The 26,412-nt window shown below is 43.9% G+C and overlaps 3 protein-coding genes across 3 annotated transcripts; 2 read left to right on the top strand and 1 right to left on the bottom strand.

Moving 5' to 3' along the window:
• The first annotated feature begins 5,385 nt into the window (after positions 1–5,385).
• Positions 5,386–6,915, top strand: LOC128306840 (glycosaminoglycan xylosylkinase homolog). The gene is made up of 4 exons (XM_053044462.1): positions 5,386–5,752; positions 5,820–6,177; positions 6,240–6,645; positions 6,714–6,915. Exons 1-4 carry the CDS (start codon positions 5,396–5,398, stop codon positions 6,913–6,915), a joined length of 1,323 nt encoding a protein of 440 aa, XP_052900422.1. The 5' UTR covers positions 5,386–5,395.
• A 59-nt stretch (positions 6,916–6,974) lies between these two features.
• LOC128306839 (nitric oxide-associated protein 1) lies at positions 6,975–9,169 on the bottom strand. The gene is made up of 2 exons (XM_053044461.1): positions 8,479–9,169; positions 6,975–8,396 (listed from the first exon to the last, which is right to left on the bottom strand). The coding sequence occupies exons 1-2, from the start codon at positions 9,136–9,138 to the stop codon at positions 6,975–6,977; spliced, it is 2,082 nt and encodes a 693-aa protein (XP_052900421.1). The 5' UTR covers positions 9,139–9,169.
• Positions 9,170–16,466: 7,297 nt separating this feature from the next.
• On the top strand, positions 16,467–23,612 carry LOC128306776 (anaphase-promoting complex subunit 1). The gene is made up of 5 exons (XM_053044388.1): positions 16,467–16,490; positions 16,571–17,754; positions 17,944–22,116; positions 22,205–22,568; positions 22,638–23,612. Exons 1-5 carry the CDS (start codon positions 16,467–16,469, stop codon positions 23,031–23,033), a joined length of 6,141 nt encoding a protein of 2,046 aa, XP_052900348.1. The 3' UTR covers positions 23,034–23,612.
• Positions 23,613–26,412: the final 2,800 nt, after the last annotated feature.

The raw sequence follows: 26,412 nt of genomic DNA, 5'->3' as shown, positions 1-26,412 counted from the left end.
AATATCAATAAAACGGAAAGCATCCTTCATCTCGCTCAAACTTCCCGTCGGCTGGTACGAAATTCCATACAAAACCTGCTGTTTTCAGATTTCCGATACCAAGAGAGCATCCACGGAAGAGGTAGCACCTTGTACAGCAATTTTGCTCGAAATCCGCCGAAAGGTATGCAATATTTAAACACTAACTTTCTCGTTGGTCGTGAAAAATTTCTTCGAAAACTACCAGTTTTCGAATGTATAATACCAGGAGAGCATGCACAGAAGAGGTAGCTTCTGGTACTGCGCCGGAAGGTATGCAATCAACTTGCAATGCAATGCGCCGTAAGGTATGCAATGTTTATACACTAACTTTGCAACCAACTTGCAATGCAATGCGCCGTAAGGTATGCAATGTTTATACAGTAACTTTCATACAAACCAGCTGTTTTCAAATTTCCGATACCAGGAGCGCATATTTTTCAAGAGGTGACATCTTCCTTCCCCCTCCCCCCTTCCCCCTTCCCCCACCATCCATGGCGGCCAAGATGGCGGACAAGATGGCGGACAAGATGGCGGACAAGATGGTGGACAAGATGGTGGCTAAGATGGCGGACAGGATGGTGGCCAAGATGGCGGACCAAGATGGCGTCCAAGATGGCGGACCAAAATGGCGGCCAAGATGGCAGCCAAGATGGTAGCCAAGATGGCGGACAAGATGACGAACAAGATGGCGGCCAAGATGGTGGCCGAGATGGCGGACAAGATGGCGGACAAGATGGCGGACAAGATGGCGCACAAGATGGCGGACAAGATGGCGGGCAAAATGGCGGCCAAGATGGTGGACAAGATGGCGGCCAAGATGGCGGACAAGATGGCGGCCAAGATGGCGGACCAAGATGGCGGACAAGATAGCAGACAAGATGGTGGCCAAGATGGCGGCCAAGATGGTGGCCAAAATGGCGGACTAAGATGGCGGACAAGATGGCGGACCAAGATGGCGGCCAAGATGGTGGACCAAGATGGCGGCCAAGATGGCGGACAAAATGGCGGCCAAGATGGTGGACCAAGATGGCGGCCAAGATGGCGGACAAGATGGCGGACCAAGATGGCGTACAAAATGGCGGACTAAGATGGCGGCAAATATGGCGGCCAAGATGGCTGACAAGATGGTGGCCAAGAAGGCGGATCAAGATGGCGTCCAAGATGGCGGCTAAGATGGCGGACAAGATGGCGGACAAGATGGTGGCCAAGATGGCGGCCAAGATGGCGTACAAAATGGCGGCCAAGATGGCGGACCAATATGGCGGCCAAGATGGTGGCTAAGATGGCTGACAAGATGGTGGCCAAGAAGGCGGATCAAGATGGCGTCCAAGATGGCGGCTAAGATGGCAGACAAGATGGCGGACAAGATGGTGGACCAAAATGGCGGCCAAGATGGCGGACAAGATGGCGGACAAGATGGCGGACAAGATGACGGCCAAGATGGCGGACAAGATGGCGGCCAAGATGGCGGACAAGATGGCGGCCAAGATGGCGGACAAGATGGCGGCCAAGATGGCGGACAAAAAGGCGAAAAATATGGCGGCCCGTGGGAGGTGGGTGGTGACTCGTGGGAGGTGGGTGGTGACCCGTGGGAGCTGGGTGGTGACCCATAGGAGGTGGGTGGTGACCCTTGGGAGGTGGATGGTGACCCGTGGGAGGTGGGTGGTGGCCTGTGGGAGGTGGGTGGTGACCCATGGGTGGTGGGTGGTGATCCGTGGGAGGTGGGTGTTGACCCGTGGGAGGTGGTAGGTGACACGTGGGAGGTGGGTGATGACACGTGGGAGAGGGAGGTGACACGAGGAAGGAGATGACACGTGGGAGTGGGAGGTTACACGAGAAGGGAGGTGACACTTGGGAGGTGGAGGTGACGCGAGGAGGGAGGTGACTCGAGGGGGTGGTGACACAAGGGGGTAGGTGACACGAGGGAGAGGTGACGGCTAATTGACGGCTAATTGATGGTCAATCCACGGCTAATCGAAGGCTAATTGACGGCTAATTGACGGCTATCTGACGGCTAATCAACGGCTTATAGGCGGCTAATCGACGGCTAATCGACGGCTAAATAGCATGGAATTGCATGGCGAATATCACGGAAGCACTGCGAGCGAACCAATTCGATGGCGGCAAGGTATCGATTTCCACCATCAACTGCATCGCTGTTTTAAGTGCCACATTCGGTATACCGTTACCGGCCTAGGTGCTTTGTTACTCTTTATGTTGTCCGCCAGAATCTCCAGGAGTTCCAGGATCTCGTCAATGGTTATAAGCTCAGGAACTGATTAAGGAGCGCTATTCAACTGGCTGAGAATCGGAGGGTCATGGACTGGAAAAAGGTAACCTATGATTTCCTTCAGTTTCTTGGGACGCCTTTCCCGTGGCTGATTTCTGTCGCCCTGTTTCCACATCAGTCGCTTGAAAACATTACACCTAGAGTCCCTAACGACTTCCTCGGTGAGTTTAAGGAAACAGCGTCATTACTCACAATCTCTCTCTCCCTCTCTCTCTCTATCTCTCTCTTTCTCTCTCTCTCTCTCCCTCTCTTAAGATTTGCTCTTGCCATGACATAAGTAGCTCTTAATGTTTCCCTTGATGTCGGAGACCTGGAGCTCTGGAGGTTTCTTCGAGCCGCTATACACTCCTGCCTGCAACCGCAAATTATTGCGTTCCACCAATAGACCGGGTGTCGAGGGAAACACGGTGGCCTTTTCCTTAGCATTGTGGCGTCGCACGCCCGAGACAAAGCAGCATTCAGTTCGACTGCATTCATGAACTCCGAGAAATTACCAAGCTTCAACGCCTCGTGGAAGAGTTCTTTGTTGAATAACTGCGTCCTCCAACCCAGGTTTCCAAAATCCACTTGAGACGTGCCGGTATTCTTCCCGATGGTGTGTTGGATCACTCGATGATCGCTAAGCGAGAACGCCTCGCATATCCTTCAATTCAGGACTACAGAACGTGAAGTCGAAAACAGACGAACGACAGTTACAGGAAAATGTTGAAGTCGAGCCAATAGTCGTCAATACTACATCCACGTTCATGACACTCTCTAACACCGCTTCACTTTTCACGCGCTGTTGCTTTCTCTGCTCCCCCACTCCACCACCCAAGCGTTCAAGTCTCTGGTAACAACAGCGGGACTTAAACCCCAGATCTCAGAAACCAGATTATCCAACATATTGTTTAACCTGCCTTGGTCCCAGCTTGGAGGTGCATAACAACTGCAGAAGAAGACCGAATTTATCTCTGAAATCACGAACCCTTCTAAACCAACAAAAACTACTCTTTGGATGGGGGACTGCCAGTTGCCCAGGCGGTCTCGCTACCCTGGGCGGCCTCGCAATGGTCCAGATTTATCTGAAATACTTTCATGATTGTTGTGAAGGACATAATGAGCTACCGGTTTGATGCTGGTTTGCGCCAGGCACGCACGTTACGCATCTTGCCCCAAATAGCCTGAAACGTTTGAAATCGAACCATAACGCTGCTAGAGGGCTGCTTAGTGAAAAAGCGAACCGTGTGTGAACCTTGGGGCTGCTTAAACCGCACGCAGCGCACGATGGAACTATTGAGTTCCAAAGTAGTCGGTTAAAGGTTCCCGAAGGAACTATGCGGTTCTTTTGGAAGCACATGGTACTCGATGGAACTTTGTTTACAATATGATAGCTCTACTGTCAAATGACGGCTCCGCAAACGACGCCATCCGTTACGGGAAGTTGTAAGTGAAAATAAAATGGTTTTAATCCGCGTAAAGGTGTATTAAGTCAACGTGCTGGATTCCAATTCGCATCTGATTCATGAGTACGATTAAGGATGAGGGTCCTCCTTATGTACTCCAGTCATCATATCCTTGCGATCGCGAGGTTATCTGCTCCTGCAACATAGTTCGTAGCGTATACTCTTCTGTGATTAAGGCTCACAAACTACGGCAAAGTTCGTAGCACCCGCCGATTGAAAGTGGTAATAAGTGGCATTCGTTTGTTTTGTGTTATTGTGTAATAAAAAGTCAACGATACATAAAAATATATATACAATTATTTTGCAATAATTTAATAAAAATCCGAAATAACAATTGATACCTAAATAGACAAAACATAAAAAGCAATGTACACGAAAATGTTAATTTTTTTCATTCAGACTGGTATCATTCATATATGCATTTTGTAGGGTGTGACGTAATAAAACTAAATGGCCGAATTAGTAAAGTAGTTGTTCTGCTGTCTCTGAAAACCCCTAGGTTCGAATCTCAGAAAACGATAGTTAATAAATAAGAAAAAAGAAACATAAAGCCATAAATATGAACAGCTCCACCGTATAGTCAGGCATTCACATTTTTTGACGTTTTGGCCGAGGGCTGCTTAAAGGTTGCTTAAAAGTTCGCGGAACTTCAAGGCTGATTATCTACTGCAAACGACCTATTTAAAGATCGATCTTTAGCGTTGCCAAATTGGCTGCTTAAGCAAATCTGGCTACTTGGGACGAAGGAGTCAATGATTTGGAGAATTTCGTGTTGATTTTTATGAACTGTCATCACAAACACGACGAAGAAATAATAAAGAAAGAATATATTTCAACGAAGGATTTTAACGGTTGAATTGTTTCATTTGAACTTTAGCAAGAAATTAAACTGCGTTGAAAATTTCACGACAGAAATGAAATATTTCAATTTTATGGTTCATATGCTATAATTATGGCCCGTTTTATATATTTCACGGAGTCTTATAATTATTGCTGTAAGTAATGCTTTAAGACCGCTATACGACCGTCCAATATCGGTCCTAGTAGGATATCGGGTTTTGGCTAACTGGGTAGCGGACGGATATGACCCGGGTCCGCGTATTTCGAATTTTTCCATAAGTCGAATTCTGGTGCAATTTCGTTTACACTTCGTATTTTTTAAAATCCGCGTATTTCGAATTTCCGCATAAGCCGAATTCTGGTGCAATTTCGTTGTTTTTCTGGTGCATGTCCGCCTTGTAAAATTGTTATCGAAATCGAGGAAACGAGGAAAGTATTTTCCAATATACGCTGAATCGCTCATACGTGACAACAAAGATAAAATAGAAATACAGTCTTCAAGTGAAATAAAAAGAACATATTGACTTGCACACTACTGTCATCTAGAACAGTTTTGATCAAATATCAACAAATAACCAAATTCAAATGAAGTTGCAGCTTGTAATGCATGCTGCGATGCCGTAAAATCAAACATTTTCGTCGTGAGACAAAGCTGTGACCAAATCTTTACTATAATATCGCGTACATCGGGAAGAGACTGTATTTGACAATTGATTTGTTGGTAAACATTAAACTTGAAGCACATTTACGGCGCATAGAGTATCTGAATTAGTTTTATAAAGAAATAAATGAAAACCAGATGATAAGAACTAGTTTTTACCACATCATAATTCTATTATGTCTATCGTTAGTGGTCTATTATAGTCTTAATGTGTATTTTATTAACAACCTGCAATCAACCGTGTCGCAGGATGGTGTTAACATGGGTGGGCACGAAGCGTTAGAGAACGCAGTTGAAGAAACAAAACCCATTCTTAACAAAACTCAATCAACCAAGTCTCGTTCTGTGCAAAATGCAATAATACGAAAAGTCATGGTTTTGAAACCTGTGTTTCGAAACAAAAATCCTAAATACATTGGAATAAAACAGAACCTTATAAGCTGTTTTCTTCCAAAACCATACAACTTAACCAGCGTTTGGAAAACTGCTAACTCGGTATGCAGGTTGATAAGTATGTGTACGTATTTAGAATTTCTTAACCTTCTCATCACTTTACTTTCAGTGGCCCAAATTGAATGAGGTATTTCCCATCAAGGACAAATCGATTGGGACTGTCATCAATGCAATGGGGATGGAGTCGATACTCAGGCTTAAAAATTCGCGCAGAGGGACACAGTTAAAACTGGTACTCGAACTTGCCGGTTCGCAATTCGTGCTCTTTAAGCCAAGCTGGTATACTCGAGAAGATATTATAAACGGTACCGTGTATTCCGGCAAAGATAGACATAACTCCGAAATTGTTAGCTTCCATCTAGCTGCTATTTTAAACCTACGATATACACCAATTGTAGCTGGACGGAAAATTTCCCTTCGGAATAATCTGCAATACGCGGACAATGATCTTCGTCAAACAATGCCAGGTATATGCTATTCACAATGAATTACACATTATGGATTACATTCCATACGTCATTTCTTGCAGTAATCAACAATCAGCAGTGTGCCTATGGTGTTTGCCATTATTGTAAAAGCGATGAAACGGTATGCGATGATCCAATAACCGGAACACTTGAAGGAGCTGTTTTGCTTACCATTCCGGGGAAAATATTGAAGTATAGATCTCCATGGCAACGCACGTACAAGGATCAGCTAAAGGCCGAATGGGAAAAGGACGATAATTATTGTGCACCCATAAGAAAACAGCTGCACTTTGATGTGCTTTTAGATCTGATCGATGCGGCTATATTCGATTTTCTTATCCAAAACGGCGACAGGCACCATTACGAAACGCGAGAAAATCGATTATTGTTGCTAGACAACGGTAAAGGTTTTGGAAATCCATACATAGACCATATAGACATTCTTGCACCGTTGTATCAATGTTGTTTGTACGTATTCTGAGACAATATTACTATGATTTTTTTTTGTTACTATACATATATATTTCTATTTCTAGCATTCGGCGCACCACGTGGGAAAGATTATTAATATTCTCTGGAGGAGCACTTTCCGAAACGCTTGAAGAATTAAACAAATTGGATCTACTATATCCACTAGTCACCAAGGATCACTACATCGCTCTTGAAAGACGGTTGCTTTATATTTATAGTACAGTCGAGTTATGTAAAGAAAAGTTTGGTAATAAAATATTTAAATAGTGTTATTACAGTTAACAACACAGATAGGCTGTACAGCAAATTTATTATATGACTTGACTCTAACGGGGTTTGAACACCTCACCTAACCGGTAGGCTAATGAACCCCGTATTCGTTTTCCTCGTAAAGCTAGTCCATTAGGTAGTAACGCTGGTTGTCGAACGTATATGCCTCTTTTACTAGGCGTCCAGGCGCGAAATATTGCTTCGTCGTGTTTAGGCAAATTCACACCAACCCATCCGGCGGACGATAGTAAAATATCCACGACGGTAGTATGTTTCTCTAGCGTACCATGTACGAGGATGTTTGGACCGGATTCTAAAGATGGAAACTTTGCCAACCGGACCGCAGTACCAAACGGTACGCCCAGTAACTGTGTGCCAAGCAGTGCTTTGTACAACGTACAGGCATCCGATGTATTACAAATAACCGTTGGAAGCGTATGAGACGCATATAGAATTAAGCGTATGAAGTCTGGACCATCTAGAAAATCTATTCGTCCTAAACCGCCAACGAATAAAGTCATACCCTTTTTTAGAAGGTAAACTCTTGGTCGAATCATCTGCTTGGGAATGGTAAGCAGAATTTCCTCCGTAGTGAGCAGATCAAGTATTTGATCGGGTTGGACGACGCCTGGTGTGTCGTAGCACCATTTCGAGTTTATATACTTTTCGTTTTTCTCGTTCAATGTGAGTATAGGCGTTGGCCCACCACTGCTTTGCCTCAAAGAAAAGTGATCGAACGCTTCTTCTTGTTCCCTCACGAAAGTACGACCTATGTGGCCAAGTAGTGTAGGATGTTTAACATCTTTCGATGCTTTCGACTGTTCGCGTCTTAAACGCTGATTCGCCCTCTGTATATATTGCTCCTGTTTCAGTCGATTTGTCCTTAGATATAATCGGTAGTCAGATGGACGCATAATAGGGAACTTAAGCATACGTATAGTTGTGCCTGGCCATGGACTTGCGGTGGCTCTTTGAATTAAATCTGTCGCTTGAACCTTGCACAGGTCTGACCGAAGCAGAGCATTGAAAAGAGTGCTTTTGCCCACATTCGTACAGCCAACTAAATACACATCTCCGCGTGTACCCCAGACGTTGTGAATTTTCGTGATTAATTCTTCCACACCGTATCCAGTGCTGGCTGATACGAGCGCTACGTTCTTAATATTGTTCCTGGAAAACCCCGATTCGATGATGCTTTTGGTCAAACAGTGTCGTACGTTTTCTAGGTAACCGGAAGAATCCTGCGGCAAAAGGTCGATTTTATTCCCTACAACAATTATGGGTCTTTGAGGTCCTAATATTTCGGCTAGTCCAGGCCATATTGAACAGGGGAAATCCAAAATATCGACCAAGAGAATAGCTAGAGCCTTTTCTGTTTTCATAGTAGATAGCATTTCGATGTAATCATCAGCAGAAACCGTCACGTTTATCGCAACATTATAATTTTTCAAAAAATGGCACCTTTGGCATATGGTAGTCTGTGTAAAAGATATGTGTTAAAAAATCATAGCATTAAAAAACGGTAAGCTGATTATAATAGTGCATTTGTAACATTCTTACCAACAATTGTTCGTTTGATTTTCCTTTAAATAATTCACTCGGTAAATAGCCAGGAATGTTGGGTTCGATACAATGTAGCAATGCACCACATCCTCCACATGGTACTTTCGCAGATGGTATAGTACGATCGGGTGTCCCATAAAGCGATCGAGCATCCTGGTCATGTTCATCGTAATATTCATAATCAGACATCCATTCTCCAGTAAATAGTTTATCATTGTTTTCATCAGCTAACTCATCCTGCTTTTGCACTTTTAGGCCGATTTGTTTGTAAGGCATATGAAAGACAGATGCATTTTCAGCATTTTCCAACGATATCTTTCCATCGTCAAACAATTCATTAAATTCTTTTGTTTGTAACTGCTTCATAGCTACGGAAAAAGGTTTGATCTCACAAGATTTCCTTATGTTTCTATTTTGCATTTCTTTTAGTTTAGACTCCATAATCTTATTTTGCTTGTAACCCAGTTTTAAAGTGCTGTTCTCTATGAACGAACTGTACACAATTTTGTCTTTCCATTCTCTGTACACTTCGTCTGAGCTGGATATTTTCGCCGAAACAATAGTATTACATTGGACAATGCTATTCAATTGAAAATGCCTAGCAATAGGTATTAGCCTACTTCGAAATATGTTTGATTTTAAAACACTTCGATACATATTGAATATATCACGCACATGTATTATTTTCCTCAATCAGATCATGACAGATAAATTCCGGACCCAATGAATCTACGACCAAGCTAAACAAATAATGTCGAGATGTGACAAGGTATACATATAGTTCAAGGTATACATAATAAAAAGGTCGGTAACCCTGTCACTGGATAACAAAAAACGAAAGTTTGGAAGCTTCTAACTTTTGAAAACGTAAATCAATATCGATGCAATGTTCAGAACAAAAATAAATGAGCTCTTCTAGTTTACATTGCTATTGATATATCCCCTCACCTCAAATCCGTTTTCATATCCGATTAAATAATTTTTAACAAATGCCTCACCTATATTTCATTGAAAACTACCGTGAATTTAATATATTTATCAAGTTTTGAATCGCTACGATTCGGAGAAAAAAAGTTATAAGCGAATAAATCCGCCAGGACTACTCGGGTAGCAGCGGGATCTAAAGGAGCGTCCAGACTGTAAGCGTAACATACGCTCGAATGGTTTTCGAGCAGAAAATCGGCGTTTCTGGCAACCAAATTGACATAAAATTGCGTTTTAGGATGATTTGGCAACACTGAACGGACCGTAACAAGTGTGGACGCAAAATCCCCCGCGTAGCGTAACAAGAATCTATTTTATTGCTGAAATACATTATTTCGCACAAAGGCCATGGGAAAAAGTTTAGTTCAGTGCTTAGATCAACCGCCAATGTTTAAAAATGGTTTCCGTTGCAAAACAACTCGAACTTGCTAAATTCGAGCATATGTTACGGTACGGATTCAACATTTCGCTATTCTGGTTTTGTTACGCGTAACAAGTATAACATAACAAAATTTTGTTACGTATAACTGTTATGGTCTACAGTCTGGACGCTCCTTAACATAACAAAATTTTGTTACGTATAACTGTTATGGTCTACAGTCTGGACGCTCCATCACACGAAAGGGCGCCCGAAAATGCTCCCGCAGGGCGCCCGAAATTGGTACCGTCGGGCGCCCGAATAACGATGGTTAAGGCAGGTTTTGACATTTGCAGTAGCCAAAAAATTGGCAACGCTGCCAAAAACAAAATTTTCGGTTCCATCCTGCCCCTCTCCCACCATTCCCTACCAGTTCTTTTTTTTCTTCTATGCATCCCCCAATCATTTTACTGTCTATATTTAGAATCGAACTCGTATTGTATGTGTTTGAATCTCTAATGTGTTATGTATTTGTCTTTTACGTCTGTGTTGAATTGGGGGCTAATATAGGGCTATAAAAGCACCCATGATGGAGTCAAGCGAAATATGCACTGCGGTGTATGTCTTCGTCATGAATTTGCGCTAGATGCACCAAATTGATGGTGCAGTAAAAAGTCGGTATGTATTTTGGTTTCGTTGAAGCCTCGGCCTCAGCGAAAAGTATTTCCTGAATTGAATGGCGGTATAAATAGTCTGTATTTAACATTCATTTTCAGCCACTGATTCCAGTGGAACAGCATCATCATTACCGTCATGAGTTTGTCTCGTCTTGTTTTCGTGTGATCGTAGCGTAAACTATTGTAAATACATTATAAGAGCAAATATTATGTAGCAAGAACTCTGCTTGCAAACCATTCGTGCGATTATAATGTCTCTTTTATGACGCAGAATATCACATGCACATTCAGTGGTCGGTATCGCTGAAGAAAATTGTAACCCGTTTTAACCACTGCAAGATGGCACTGGAGCTGTTGTGCGATGTAACAGGGTCATTTACGTGTTTAAGGACCTCTTCGGGTACAGGATGAACCTGTAGCATAGTAAAAAAGCACATTCATACGACATAAATTTCTTTCATTCCTTTGGTTCTGCCGGCAGCATGATCATGACGGTGGAACCAGTTGCACGAACATGGTAGTGATACAGAAGCGAATGACGCTTTATTCGCAAGGGTAGAAGCTGCAGAAGACTCCTCACTGTTATTTTCTGCATGGAAACAACTGTATTTCACACAATTGCAGAAAAAACTGGTTCGCTTCTGCAGCGGCTTCTCTCATGTTGTTTACGTGAGCTTCTTGTTCTTCTTCTTGGTGAAGGTGTGACAACCAATATGCTGCCCAAGGTACCAACATCAACAATAGCAGTGCCCCCGAAGGTGGGCTAAAACTTGCAAAATGTTGAAAAATCGTCTGAATGTTAATAAAACGTGTTTGTAAAATTAGTTAAAATCTTCTTAAAGTCATATAAGATAAAAATGCTGACCATAATGCAGTAAAAACACCTTAAAAACACGTGCACTTTTGAACTGTGTAGCGTAAATCGACAATGTTAGCCCGTCCGGCTGTCTTTTGCATGCTGGGAAGTATAACATAACAAAATTTGGTTACGTATAACTGTTATGGTCTACAGTCTGGACGCTCCTTAACACAATGCTGTGTGTTCAGTGTACATAGCGATGGATCAAGGTCTATTGAACGATGAGATGAGAAACGGTTTTGAACAGAAAATGTACTGCGGACAGCAATCCTACAGTACACGCATACAGTAGCTGGACATGCTGTATACGTTGCGAATGTACCTATTTGCAACATATACCTTTTGAATAATAACTGATTTTTGTTTAGATTCAGGCATTGTTGTGATTCCTCTTTATATTGCTAAAGCTTGATTTTTTGTAGGATAGCATAAATGTACAGTCTAATTTCCTATTCTACATGTATCAGGTACATTGTATCCAGGGCACTACCAATTCTTTCAATAAAAATATCTTCACCTATTTTCGTTCACTCATTTCATTTTAGTTTGACGATAGCCGTCGTATTGCTGCGTAAGAGGATTACAGGTCTAGAGCCTATATATGAATATATATTATATATTACAAAGCATGATTAATTGGGCGCGGTCCGGTGGTGTTGTAGCCAATGCTGTGGCCGACAAATGTTTTTTTGATCTTTATTATGGAACTTTATAAATCCTCGCAACCGAAGGAGCAGAACTTTCCGCGTTGGCTGTTTGATCCACGCTGCGGTTGTGCAGACTGCTAACGCTGCACGTGTGTGGATGTGTGTGTGTGTTGTATCCGTGAATACAATCCCTTGCATTGTTTCCAGTGCAACTGCTTGCGCAGTTGCGCTTGCAAGGGCGAGGAACTGTATTCAAGGAATTGCTGTTGTTGTTGGGGATTGCGACTGTTCTCTATTTGTTACTGTTAACTGTTGTTGAGTTCCTGCGAAGGTACTCTGATGCGTCTAGGAGTTGTGGTCGGTTCGCCACAGTGTATTGGTAGCGATGCCGGTCCCTCCCGGACTGGCAAGAACTGACTATCCGGCTAAGTGGTAAAAATAAGTCGATACGGGCTTGGTCGTTCTAACTAAATAAAAAAATAATGCTCAATTCAATATACGTAATGCAAGAATGAATTAATCTATACAGATATTGCACTGGGGTGGATTGCAAATGAGTGAGGTTGCATTCTAATTGTTTATAATAAAGTCTTTATTTTTAGTATTGCCGAAGCAAAACTATACCACATGTAATAACAAATAATCTCCATTAATAGAGAAACTATAACCTAATCACCTTTAGAGCTTTTTATTCATAAAGAACGGCCGCTACCTTAAAGCGTATCAACGAAAAGGAATAATCTCATAAATAAATAATACATTCTTATTATTTAACGAGATCTAACCCCATTTTGAATCTATGATACTTGTCATTATGTTCTTGCTGCCGCAGACAAATTCTTTGAGTTGGTATGATTTTTCTTGAATTGACAAAGGAAAAAAATCAATCCTTTTTCTCTAGATTGATAAAATCAGGGAATTTTAATGTTAAAATACTTATTTACAACAGAATAAGAACAGACAACTATTACATCTTTTTAATGATGAATTATAAGCTTATATTGTTTTAATTTACATTATTAAGTGTGCAAACAAATGTATGGTTATTTGTTTTTGCGTAGGAAACAAACAAGGAAACAAATAATAAATCGCCAATTATGCATCTTGCTTTCCTCCTTACAGGATGCATTAAATGTTGAAGCCCATGTCTCGCATGCATTGTTTATGTTTTTCTATCATCTCGCTGCAGTTTTCTTCCCCTTGATCCATTATGCTGTAAAACATGTACAGCAATTCGTTAGAATAAATATTGTTACATAACATTGTACAAATTATAATACCAAGCATCGCGTGCTTTTTTCGTTTCTGGACAAGCGCAGCAGGCCTTGCACTTGGGTTTTTCCTTGGTTGCGTTTTTCTGAGAATCCACAGTCGAGGCAGCAACATTTGGCAACAAACTAATAGATTGACCCATGATATTAGTAATTTCGCGAGTGTTCTCGTTTACTAGCACGGAAGGATCTGCAAGGAAGGAACAGAGAAGGACCCAGCTTAGGGATGAGCACTCTAAAGTAATTACAGACAAATTCACGAAGCACATTACTTTTGTTATAAAAGCTTATACTTACAAATGCCTAAAACCCTTATAATTTGCAGAATTTGATTGATGAAGACTTCAGAATAAAAGAACTTCGATTTCACAACGATTATAATACAGCTCTTATTTCACCCAAACAAAAACTTGCGAAGCAAACCCCGACATCGTATGACAATTAAACTGTCATTCACACGTGACCCAATGAACCAAATTCAAGCTATATAAAAAAGAGGTGTGATGTAACCTCTGTGTTCAAACAAAAGTTGGGTGGTTTTTTTTATGAATCGTTAGAACGGTCGGGCCGTATATCAAAGTTCGGAATGCGATGGATACATATTTCACAAAAAATAGAAAAACATGCGTGAAATACACATTTTTTCGTTTTATCTTTCCCAGTGCAAGAACTTTTTGAAATGAAGAATAATAAATTTGGAGGCGAACAAATTGGAAGCAAATACATTAATTCTTAAAATGAATAAAGATCGATTCCACACGGGCCACGGCAGCCACGGAATCGCGGAAAACGCGTATAACTTTCGTTGTCAATACAGAACTTCGGCTCGGCTCAGCTCTGTCTGTATCGGTTGTCAAATCTTCTTGGCTACTGTTCCGAAGAGTTGTCCATCTTGAACAAAGCAGCGTTTCCGCGGATCGCCCGTTTGACAGCCTTCCGCGGAGATTTGATAGCCGAGCGCGGCGAGGTGGCATACAAGTTATACGCGTTTTCCGCGGTACCGCGGCGGCCCATGTGGAGACAGCCTTATACCCGGTATATTTCTTCACAGCCGAGCTACCGAACACTATCCTTCTCACATTAACGTTTGAGGTATTCGACCGAGAGGATAAAACATATCGGTGTTGACTGAGGCTGTCCATGAAAAAAAAACTTAAACAAGAAGCAAATTTTAACTTAGTGTTTTCAGAGCAGTACTTTAAACACAGGAATTGGGATTTTGGTAAAGTTTGTTGTGGATTGTGTTAACCCTATTACTGGTAAGCTCCCAAGTAGCCAGATTTGCTTAAGCAGCCAATTTGGCAACGCTAAAGATCGATCTTTAAATAAGTCGTTTGCAGTAGATAATCAGCCTTGAAGTTCCGCGAACTTTTAAGCAACCTTTAAGCAGCCCTCGGCCAAAACGTCAAAAAATGTGAATGCCTGACTACACGGTGGAGCTGTTCATATTTATGGCTTTATGTTTCTTTTTTCTTATTTATTAATTATCATTTTCTGAGATTCGAACCTAGGGGTTTTCAGAAACAGCAGAACAACTACTTTACTAATTCGGCCATTTAGTTTTATTACGTCACACCCTACAAAATGCATATATGAATGATACCAATCTGAATGAAAAAAATTAACATTTTCGTGTACATTGCTTTTTATGTTTTGTCTATTTAGGTATCAATTGTTATTTCGGATTTTTATTAAATTATTGCAAAATAATTGTATATATATTTTTATGTATCGTTGACTTTTTATTACACAATAACACAAAACAAACGAATGCCACTTATTACCACTTTCAATCGGCGGATGCTACGAACTTTGCCGTAGTTTGTGAGCCTTAATCACAGAAGAGTATGCGCTACGAACTATGTTGCAGGAGCAGATAACCTCGCGATCGCAAGGATATGATGACTGGAGTACATAAGGAGGACCCTCATCCTTAATCGTACGCATGAATCAGATGCGAATTGGAATCCAGCACGTTGATTTAATGCAACTTAACGCGGATTAAAACCATTTTATTTTCACTTACAACTTCCCGAAACGGATGGCGTCGTTTGCGGAGCCGTCATTTGACAGTAGAGCTATCAAATTGTAAACAAAGTTCCATCGAGTACCGTGTGCTTCCAAAAGAACCGCATAGTTCCGTCGGGAACCTTTAACCGACTACTTTGGAACTCAATAGTTCCATCGTGCGCTGCGTGCGGTTTAAGCACCCCCAAGGTTCACACACGGTTCGCTTTTTCACTAAGCAGCCCTCTAGCAGCGTTATGGTTCGATTTCAAACGTTTCAGGCTATTTGGGATACTGAAGATTCAGACACACACAATACGAGTTCGATTCTAAATATAGACGGTAAAATGATTGAGGGATGCATAGAAGAAAAAAAGAACCAAGAGGGAAGGGTGAGAGGGGAGGGGATGGAGCTGAAAATTTTGTTTTTGGCAGCGTTGCCAATTTTTTGGCTGCGGCAAATGTCAAAACCTGCCTTAGGGCCTGCTCTGGGATTTGTCGTATACGACCAACGACAAATACAAACGTATGGCGTTCTATGGAGGTGCTCTGAGAAATGCCGTCAAACTTGGTAAAACATCTGTCGTCATACAATTGTATGCTTTCTATTGCTAAAAAATAATATTAAAACAGTTTTAAGTAAACATTTGGTAATTATCACAATATTTTGATCCACAAATACATACAATTAAAGGGTACCAGAGCTTTAATCGATTTTGACAGTAGCGATTAATTTGTCGGAGCAAAAATTAATTTTTCGGAGGAAAAAATTAATTTTTCGGAAAATTAATTCAATCTGTCCCTTTCGACGCCCGTCGGGCTACCGTCGCCCTTTCGTGTGACGTTTGGAGCTTGGGTTGTGTTGTGTTTTGGTTGTCATCCATATTACTCCAATCAATGATCGCATCCAAGCAACAAATGCGGTTGCGCCTATATATACATCTATACATTGCCCAACACTAGAGTGATGCTGTTTCTTTAGCGGCTTACGTGCTTCTACTGTTCGTTATTGTTTAATTTCTTGCCGTAGGCAACATTCCTGAAGGAATTTAACATACAACTCGAGATTGAATTAGTTTCTTTGTCCGGTCGTTTTTTGTTTGGTTATGTTTCCACCATTACCACCGTCGTCGACGCCGCCGGCCGGATAAGTTTGCAAATCTGGATGATAAAAAGGAAACAATGATTACCGCCACGGAACCGCTGGTATGAGCATAGCACTGCGCGTACGCGTACTCTTCAAACATTATTTATTACTACTCGTTTATTACTCGTTTCCCATTCAGGAATACTTTCCACGAGGCCGTCAGGTGGTGGAAAATCATCCTGGGCCGAACGTAGAAGACGAGCAAGCAATAACCGGACATCCAGTTGACTTTGTGTTGCTACAGCGCTTGCAAAACGTGAACATCTCGTTAGATGAGAACGAGCCGGTCGAATCTTTTCGATTGCGGGAAAAGCCAATCGAAACGGGCCTGAAGAACATTGACTGGGATGGAGTGTCAACACCACATCTTTGCAAGGAAGAAGAATTATATGTGAAAGGTCACACGGCCGTGTGGACGCATTGTATGGGAAACGAATCCCAAGGTCTACCGCAAACTACCTTTACATGTGATACTCCAATCAGATTCGCGTTTTTCTGTCCAAAACGGTTCATTCGGCCAGATACGACCTTGCCGGGGAAGAGCCAGTCCGACCTGGACGCTATTTGCTTGATCGATAAGGACACGATACACGTATTCCTTGACGGTGGTGAGACGTACAAAGCAATGCTGCAATGTCCGGTGTCTGCTGTCTGGATGATACCGGAAGGTATAATGCTCGAGCGTAACGCAAGCCTCTCGGTAACGACAAGCCGGGAAGGCGTATCATGGCCCCGATTGTTTACACTTACCTTCCCGCTAGAAGAAATGAAACCTGTAATGTTGGCGATCGGTTCCAAATTTGACTTCTTGGATTCGCCAAACTATCGTATGGTGTTCTCAAGTGAAAGAGTATCGCTCGTGCTGCTGTACGATGAAATAAGCGGCAAGCACTATGTGTACAAGTTGCGGCCTGCCGCCGAGGATGAAATTGATATGATAGAATGCGTAGATAACATTGCTGATACGGAGTCGGAAGACGATAACAGCAATCAGCCCCCCTCAGACGCAGGGCATGAATCAACCACCGATCACAGACAAGCGCAGACGAAGATGTTGGGATCAAGCACGAAACTCGAACATACGTTCGGTTCGACTGTATCGTCTTGGATCAATTCGTTCCCGTTGGGCAATAATCCGTTTTCCGACCAACCGACTCGCACCGGTGATGATGTTATGTTTGGAATGGATCGTAATTGTATTATTCCTGAACAGCCGGAAACGCGTACTACGCTAGCACCTCAATTCTGCCTGGAACATGTGTGGACTGTGGATGCTATTAGCCGTGGCGCCGAAACCGGAACAATGCCCATTCCACGATGGAGGTAACATAACTGTTTTTTTTTCTTTTAATCTAGCGGTCACATGAAATTTTAGTATAATTACTGTCGAACGCAATGTTTGTGTGATTTTCAATTAATTAACGATTTTGAAATTTTCTTATTTTTTATCTAATAACAAGGTCATTGTTTTTATTCATTTTATCCGTATTTATTTTCTGTGTCGAATTTCAGTTCAACGGACGGCGAGATGGGTTCTGAAGGTTTTCTGCACACCGATCTCGTTGGTAACAATTATATTTGCTTCCTGCAGTCCCGTACCTGCCGGCTTACGCTTGTTCAATACAACGAAACCAACCTAAGCGCATTACATAGTTATATGATACCGGCCCGTTCCGCAATCGCGCTCGACCACATAAACATGATCGTGGTGCTAGAGTCCTCGGGTAGATTGATGCTGTACAGTGGCCCAATTGCAGTAGGTAAGCTACATGTATCAGGTCTCCAAACTGACTGTTTCCGTGCGAACACTGTTGGATCCGGTCAGACACCAGGGGCGTCCTTTATTCCGGTACGTACAAACCAAACATCAAGCAGTACAAAAATCGCGTCGTCGGTGGGTTCAGCTACCTTACTGGAAGGATTCCCGCGCCGTAGCACATTACTGCCGAACGTATCAGTCGTGGATGGAAAATTTGAGGAGGAAATTCATCTCTTATCGCCCGTACGTCCAGTCTACCTGCCCGGATCTGTTGCTAGCGGCGCAAAGCCAAAGCATTCTTCCACCGCAAACGTACACATGGCTCCCGACACCAGCACAGTTGTAAAGTTACGTGATGCGACTGGGTCGCGCTTTACACTAATGCTCGCCAATGACAAACTGGTGCGGTTGGCTTTGGCACCGCTAGCTGAATCGCAGCTCGTGCTTAGCTGCCTCAAAGTGATGCGGCTTGCGTTACCGAATGCGATTATTCATGAATTTCTAATCCATTGGTATGGAACACGTAACGTGCCTGGTTCACATGCCGGTTTCAGCGCACACCAAGAATGGGATCTATTCTGTACGCTACTGTTCACGATGATGGGCAGACCGATTGGGCCCCCGGATGCGAATGATCGGGTATCAGCTAGTGGACATGAACTTTCCGGTGCTGGCAGTTCTGCCTGTATCGACGAACCAAAGAAACGTCGCCGTGGTGAAAATTCTCACGGTCACGCTGCTGATTGGGAATTTCTGATGCGTCTTGCTACAGCGGAATCATTAGAGGATGTATCAGTGCGTTCGGAATCGATCAGCGGTGGACGACCATATCAAAATCACGAACAAAACGGTCTGTACCCTTTCATCCCAGTTATCCTGGAAATGTTCCATCTGCTTTACGAGGATTTGAAAATGAATGTGTGTCGGACGGACGAGCTGCAGTTGCTAGCGGGCTTCCTGTATTGTCTTACAGCCGATGCAAAGCTGGAATCCTACCAGCTGCACTACCTTACCGACTTTCCCGAGCTACTTGACCGTTACCGACGGCATGACGGATGTCTTATTGCCGATTCCACCATATTCAATCGGCTTGGTGCAGCGCAAACTTCGCCACCGCACGTGCTCAGCTATATCGAGCGAATGCTGACCGGGTTGAACGATGAAACGCCCTTTCCTTACCGATCCGGCGTCAATGATTTTAGCTACGATATGCTAACGTTGGTGGCTTATATCTATCGCATCCCCGGAGCATACGATTGGGTCCATCAACACTTGAAGGCGATGCTGTCGAGCGAATTCTTCGTACAACAAAACACAAGACAGCTGTGTCTGCAGCCTCCGTTGCAAACAAATGCAGGTAGCGATACGGAAGTTGACCCGGTTCCAGGCACAGTGGACAGCAACTTTGCACGTACGGGCGATACCGTGTTGGCGTTTCTTGTCGAACGCGGCTATACACGGCACCAGCTAGAACAGTTGCCGATCGCAATGCGTTATATAGTGTTGCACTATTTGGAAGGGTGCCGGGAGTATTTGGCCCATGGGTTGCAGGCCGTCTTTTACGATATGTTAATGCGGCCAGAACTGCGCGCACACAGTGTCTGCAGTGGGTTGCAAGAATGGGTACCCGATATGGAGCTACATGCAAACGACAACACGCAGCAGCGATACATAGCCAATCCGAAGTACGACGAGATCGACACTTGGCAAAAAGACATGAGCGAAATCGAGATACGTGGCACCGGTGGTGGAGCAGTGGGGGCTGTCGGTGCATCGACAAGCGGTACGGGTTCGAGCGCCCACAAGGACGACACATTTCGTCAAGGTCGCGATGATGATGGTATGGGTGGACTGGACGATGAGTTTCTTCAGCTACGCTTCCCTGATGATCGGCGCATGGACGATGTACGTGCGTTTCTCAACAGCTCGCAACGCATACAGATCAATATACCGCAGCCACCTAATGTGCCCGATCACGAGTTTCTTGAGGAGCAGGAACGCCGGCTGTACATGCTATGTCTGCGAACAATGGCGTTGTCGATCGGTCGCGGTATGTTCACCGTCTTCTCGAGTCGACCGAGCGAAACGCAAACCGTTCCAATTCCCCGCCTCTGTCTTTCTGGGCGTGATGTAGTGCGTGGCACTACGATTGAAATACAGCAGATAGAAGTACCGGCTAATATGAGCCTCTGGCCCGCCTTCCACAACGGTGTGGCGGCCGGTTTACGCATCTGTCCCGACACGCCCCATCTTACCTCGACGTGGATTTCCAACAATCGGCAGAGTGTACGCAACACTGTGCTACCACCGGGCACGGATAGCTCCACCGAGCATGGCGGGTTCCTGATGGCACTAGGCCTTACCGGCCACCTGCGCAAGCTGTCCATCTACAGCATCTTCGACTATATGCTACGGTCCGATGAGATGGTACGGCTCGGGCTGCTTCTTGGCCTGGCGGCAGCACATCGTGGCACGGGTGACCTCACCACGACGCGGTTGCTCGCGATACACGTGGAAGCATTACTGCCACCAACCTCCGTCGAGCTGGATGTGACGCAGAATCTGCAGGTGGCGGCCCTGTTGGGCGTCGGGCTTCTATACCAGGGTACGGCAAAGCGCCATATGGTGGAAATACTGTTACAGGAGATTGGTCGTCCGCCCGGCCCGGAAATGGAGAACTATGTCGAGCGTGAATCGTTCTCACTGACCGCCGGTCTTGCCCTTGGCCTGGTGACGCTCGGTCTAGGCGATAGTTCATCATCGCTGCACGATCTTGCACTGCCGGATACGCTGTACTACTACATGAACGGCGACAACCGGCGCCTGATGGTGGGTGCGCAGAAGGAAAAGTATCGGTTGCCCTCGTTCCAGATCAAGGAAGGTTCGGCTGTAAATTTGGACGTGACCGCACCTGGTGCAACACTTGCTCTCGGGCTAATGTACTTTGCGACGGGCAATGAGGCCATCTCCCAGTTGTTGGAACCACCGACCACCAACTACATACTGCAGTTTGTGCGCCCCGATCTGCTACAGTTGCGCACTATAGCACTGCACCTGATAAATTGGCATCGTATAGAGCCGACGCCCGACTGGGTGGACAAGCAGATACCGGAACTGTTACAGCAGAATGTGACACCGCTGGACGAAATGGCGGAAGAGCTGGAACCTTCAGCTGACCAGCAACCGGACCAGATGGAGAAGGTGCTCTATGCGCAGGCATACTGTAGCGTTATGTGTGGCAGTGCGATAGCAATCGGATTGCGGTTCGCCGGCACGGCCGATGAAACAGCGGTTAGAACGTTGAACTATTATCTGCTATACTTTATCGATCAGGGTAACAGGCTGCACAAATGTTGCGCCGGAACATCGTCCAAATTTGCGCGATCTGTGGGTCGTCAGATGGTGGAAAATTGCAGCATGGTGCTGTTGCTGTCCCTGTCGCTTGTGCTGGCCGGAACGGGGGATTTGCGCGTACTACGCGCGGTCAGAATGTTACGTTCGCGCATCGGGGTGCTGCAGGTTACGTATGGTTCGCACATGGCTATCCATATGGCGCTCGGGTTTCTGTTTCTCGGCGGTGGCCGTTTTACACTCTCACGGTCACCAAGCGCAATCGCTGCCCTCGTCTGTACGATCTTTCCAAAGTTTCCCACCTATAGCAACGACAACCGGTACCATCTGCAGGCCTTTCGGCATCTGTATGTGCTAGCTATAGAACCGCGCATATTTATACCTCGCAGCATCGATACGGGCAAGCTGTGCATGTGTCGAATTCGGTATGCATTGCTCGGCAAGGATATGACGCCGGTGGAAAAGCTTGCACCATGCCTGCTGCCAGAGTTCGACACGCTGGCGTGGATCGAGGTGTGCGATGAAAACTTTTGGCATATTCGCTTCGATCGGCAATACAATTGGCAGATTTTGGAGTAAGTAAATTCTGTGCAACAAACAAACGTATCATTGTTGCCTCAGTAACAATTGATTTTTTTTGTGGGGGTTTTTAATCTTCTTTAGGAGTATCTTCAAGAAATATGAACGGGTGGATGTGAAGCAGCGCAATGGATATTTGTCTTATGAAGAAGATCCAGCACGTCCAATTACAAGCCAGTTACCTTCATCCTCCCACAGCCTTGCAGCAAAGAGCCTTTGGCACTATGAGCCGTTAAAGCTGCTGGAACTTGTGGGGCAGACGGAGATGATCAATGCCACGCGAATGTTGCTGATACCGCCTGATACGCGTAAACTGCTATGTTTGCTGGAACCGGCCGGGTCGCTCGAACATGAGCGTCATTACATGAGCTTGTACGCATACCATGTGACCGATTGTGTATTGGACGATCGTCTGCATGCACTACCTATATATCTCGGACTGACGCAGGTACGCATTCACTAGGCGCATGTACTACAGCTCTTCTACTAACCGTATCCATTCCGTTTCCTTTTGTAGATTTTGCAAGACAATCCACAACGAACGTACAAAGCGATGGACGCCTGGCAACTACGACTGTTTACGGTCGCACTCGACAAAAGTCATAGGCCGTACAAAATAGCGGGCTCACGATGCTTACTGTCCGGCAGCTTATTGCAGTCACTGCTCAAGCGCATCTGGAAGCGGTATGATGAGCAATTTTATCGCTACAAACCTATCATTTGCCAATATTTGGGTCTGGATACGATCATGATCAACGATCCAATCGAAGGATTACTGAAGAGCGACTGCCAGCAACCGCCGGAAGATGATACCGATCGCGAACGTCGGCGGGAGCATTTGAGTAACGTGATGAAACTGATCGTTCTGTACGATATACCGCACGGTACCCTACTTAGCGCCGGTCGAGTGTGAGGGAACAGTGTGCCGGAGAATATTTTCGTATTTTTTCCCTAAAAAAAGACATGATAGAAACCACGTCTAGAACTACCAATCGCAGGAAATGAACCAGGGATTGTTGCTTGAAGATAAAGAAGTATTTAAGAATGGACCAAGCTCTCTATTGAGTATAAGGAAGATTCGAAGCCAGGACACAGAACTTCATACGAAACAGAATCTCACAAACGCAAAACAACCATACGTTTAAAGGACATCTCTGCCCAGCTACAAATCATTCCTAGCGCAATATCAAATATCGTATGTATAACAAGATATTTCGTTACTTTTCATTCATTTATAACATATCGTAAAGCCCCGGATTTTACACTCTATGCAGTACAACTGTTCACAATTTGTTGAAATACATTGAAATAAATATTAAACTACTGTATTCCTTGCTGTAGGTTAGGCATATTTGGGTGATCAGAAGATGTTTCAACGTATTGAAATTCAATTGAAATATTCAGGGAGTCAGTGAAAGTCTGTAATGGCAGACAATGGTTGTCATGTGCCCTATGAGTTTGCAGTACCTCAAAGAAGAATAAAGCAAGAATGAAAACGTCAGAAGCTCAATTTTTATAATTGATGTTTAAACTTTAAACTTCTATCACATGCCTTCACGAATCAACTCTGCGTGCGATCGTTGTTTTTTAAATGTGTTTTTTGGTTATGAATATGAAAGGCTTTAAGTTTAAATTGATTAAAATGTAATTTTTGTAAAAATCATCCAAACAGAAGTAATCAAAGGTCGTTAATGAAAGCAGGAAATGCTTCTAAACCATATTTAACAGTTTTTTTAAATATCACCGATGGATATTCTAGCAACTAAACGATCGCGAGAAAAGCGAAAGAACGCACACAGAGAAAGAGACACACGTGTAGTTAGATAACCAGAGTGACAAGGATGGCATCACAAAGCCGCTCCAAAAAATTCTTGCAAAACGATCAGTCAGAGAAAGAAGTCCGGCTCTCTTTCACTCTCTCCCTCTCTCATCACACTGAAACAATGGAAAAATTCTCAGAGCAGCGCTGTTGGTGAAAAGCAGCTCCGGAAGCTTTGCGGTGCGCACCACCGCTCAAACTGTTGCGTGAGCTCGTAGTCGTTGGACGCGTATTGACCGGGCGAGCACGCCGCGGAAACTCAAATACCCTGCAAGTCGTGCGCCCAGTTCGCCATTGCGTGATTTAATTCGGTTAGCATCGATAAAGCAGTTCCACCGGTTGACACATGTGGTAGGCTGTACCTGTGTGTAAGTGCACCGCATAAACGACCATTTTGTGCGGCATCGCTCGGAAGCGTTAGTTCAGGCGAGCTCTTAGTGCGAAACACATTCCGGTGGCTAGGAAAACAAGTTTGCCACTATTTGTTGTGCGGCGTCTGGGTGTGTGGCGTTTTGTGTTTTGTTTGTTAAACGTACAATTCGAGAACAAACCTAATCATAGCCACGCGGTTGGAATTCTGTTGATGAATATCATCGCGATGCGTCGTGTATGCAAGTGATCGTGCTCTGCGGTGTGTGTGGTAGTACTCAGTTATGCAGACACGTGGTTGTGTGTAGGATCCCACTACCGGGTGCGAAAATGAAATTCAATCGATTCGTCTTGTTGCTTTTCTGATTCCGTTTGCTGTTTTCGCCGAATATATAATGACCTGGACTAATGCGAACTGATCGTTTGTTTTGGCAGCTATGAAGACCTTTATTTTGCTTTGATTTTGTGAGCATAGACAAAAGAAGATCTATTCGTGTTCTTGGAATCGGTTTTTAAATGATAATTGAAGAATGTTCACTAGATCAATTAGAGTTCGGTCTTTCGGTTGTGTATACGCGATTCTGGACGGTTGTCCAGTAATAGTATTATATAACAGATTTCTTGCTTTTTTCGCCTTAATCTTAATCTAGACTAAAGACGCTCAACGATCGCTGCTAATTAAAGTGTAATGTACAGGTCAATTATACTACAGAAAGTGACTTTCTTTTGAGAGATGTTCTGTAACAACTAGCAAAATCCATCAACGAGAGATCATAAAATATTCTAGTCTCGAGTCTTACGGCGAAAATTAGCTTCGAAGACCATCAGAAACCAACACAAATGAATTACTCGATATGCCGCCGATAATAATGAAATATGTAGGTTTTGATACCAGTCTTAATAATTAGACCAATTCATGTGGACCTTTATACACAAAAAATAACATTACTAAGGAAAGGCTGACTTTTTCTAATGCATTAATGGTTACAAAATGAAAAACGATCGAGAACTCTTCTTTTGATAGATCTTATTTTAGCGTGAATTGTTTGTGTCAAAAAGAGAAGAATGTGGACACAAACCGTCGTGAGATAAATGGCCGCAAAGTATTTGGAAGAGAAAAAGGGAGAGGTGCGACATGTTTCTGTTGCGTAGGGGTGAAACAGACGGAGATGTGTGTGTGTGTGTGCTAACTGCCGAGAGAAATGATAACACAAACGAAAGGTGAACTCTGCCGTGTCCTTCGCTTGTGAGATACTCCCAAAGCTGATGTTTTGTTTCCCATTCCTTCTCGATGATAAGCTTCTATCTCGCTCATTTTCGTACCCATGATGCAATCCGGCAACTAAGCTATAGATAGTGCGCGGACGTATGAGTGAAACAGCAGACAGGAGAGAATTATAAATAACAAAAACAAATCGATAACACCGGTGGTGTGTATAGGGCTTGGTTGAGGAAGAAGAGAGGAGAGGGAGAGGAGGGTGACGTTCTCTGTTTGTTTCTCACATAACATTAGCGATTTGCGTATAGTTTATAGCGATAATTCCACTGGAGACGAAACACCAGTGTTATGGTCAAATTCAGCAAGATTCGCGAGTTTGTGGCCTATCAAGCGATCACCGCCTGTGTCACTCGGCAACGATCTTTGGACTCCCGGTTGAATGTTTTGCGTGTGCGCGCGGGCAGGCGCGCGCGCACATGCGGCTGTTGAGAAGCTAGTTGTATGTGAAAATTGTCCCGGATGTGTCACGTATCGCAAGATATTTGCACTTGGGACAAAAGGGAAGGGGGCTAGAACGCACAAAAAAGGAAGCAAACAAAACGTCCACAAGCTGTCTTAAGCTAGCAGCGGTACATATGCCACATTCTTCGCACACGTTTAGTGGATTCTTTATCTTGTTCCAACTTTGCTGACCCCACCGCGTGTGATATGATAAGTACGGAATCTACCATTTTACTTCCCGAAAACGACCCAATAGGAATGAATTGATTGCCGGAGTACTGTGTTAATAAATCCGGAGGGTGCAGTGGTTTATTCCACACTATCTCCGAAAATCGATTGCTGCGTATTGAACTTCTATTGGGTGATCCGATGACTGATCCGATG

This window comes from Anopheles moucheti, chromosome X, assembly GCF_943734755.1.
Source record: "Anopheles moucheti chromosome X, idAnoMoucSN_F20_07, whole genome shotgun sequence".
Taxonomy (NCBI): domain Eukaryota; kingdom Metazoa; phylum Arthropoda; class Insecta; order Diptera; family Culicidae; genus Anopheles; species Anopheles moucheti.
This window is presented reverse-complemented; position numbering and strand designations above follow the sequence as displayed.

What these genes read in the sequence shown, in the direction of transcription:
- LOC128306839 (XM_053044461.1), bottom strand. Translation starts at nt 9,138, where the DNA reads ATGTATCGAAGTGTTTTAAAATCAAACATATTTCGAAGTAGGCTAATA. An exon ending in AATCAAACGAACAATTGTTG is followed by an intron (nt 8,397 to 8,478) that starts GTAAGAATGTTA and finishes TCTTTTACACAG; the next exon opens with ACTACCATATGCCAAAGGTG.
- LOC128306776 (XM_053044388.1), top strand. Translation starts at nt 16,467, where the DNA reads ATGATTACCGCCACGGAACCGCTG. An exon ending in TTACCGCCACGGAACCGCTG is followed by an intron (nt 16,491 to 16,570) that starts GTATGAGCATAG and finishes TTTCCCATTCAG; the next exon opens with GAATACTTTCCACGAGGCCG. An exon ending in TACAATTGGCAGATTTTGGA is followed by an intron (nt 22,117 to 22,204) that starts GTAAGTAAATTC and finishes AATCTTCTTTAG; the next exon opens with GAGTATCTTCAAGAAATATG.
- LOC128306840 (XM_053044462.1), top strand. Translation starts at nt 5,396, where the DNA reads ATGATAAGAACTAGTTTTTACCACATCATAATTCTATTATGTCTATCG. An exon ending in TCTTCGTCAAACAATGCCAG is followed by an intron (nt 6,178 to 6,239) that starts GTATATGCTATT and finishes CATTTCTTGCAG; the next exon opens with TAATCAACAATCAGCAGTGT. An exon ending in CCGTTGTATCAATGTTGTTT is followed by an intron (nt 6,646 to 6,713) that starts GTACGTATTCTG and finishes TTCTATTTCTAG; the next exon opens with CATTCGGCGCACCACGTGGG.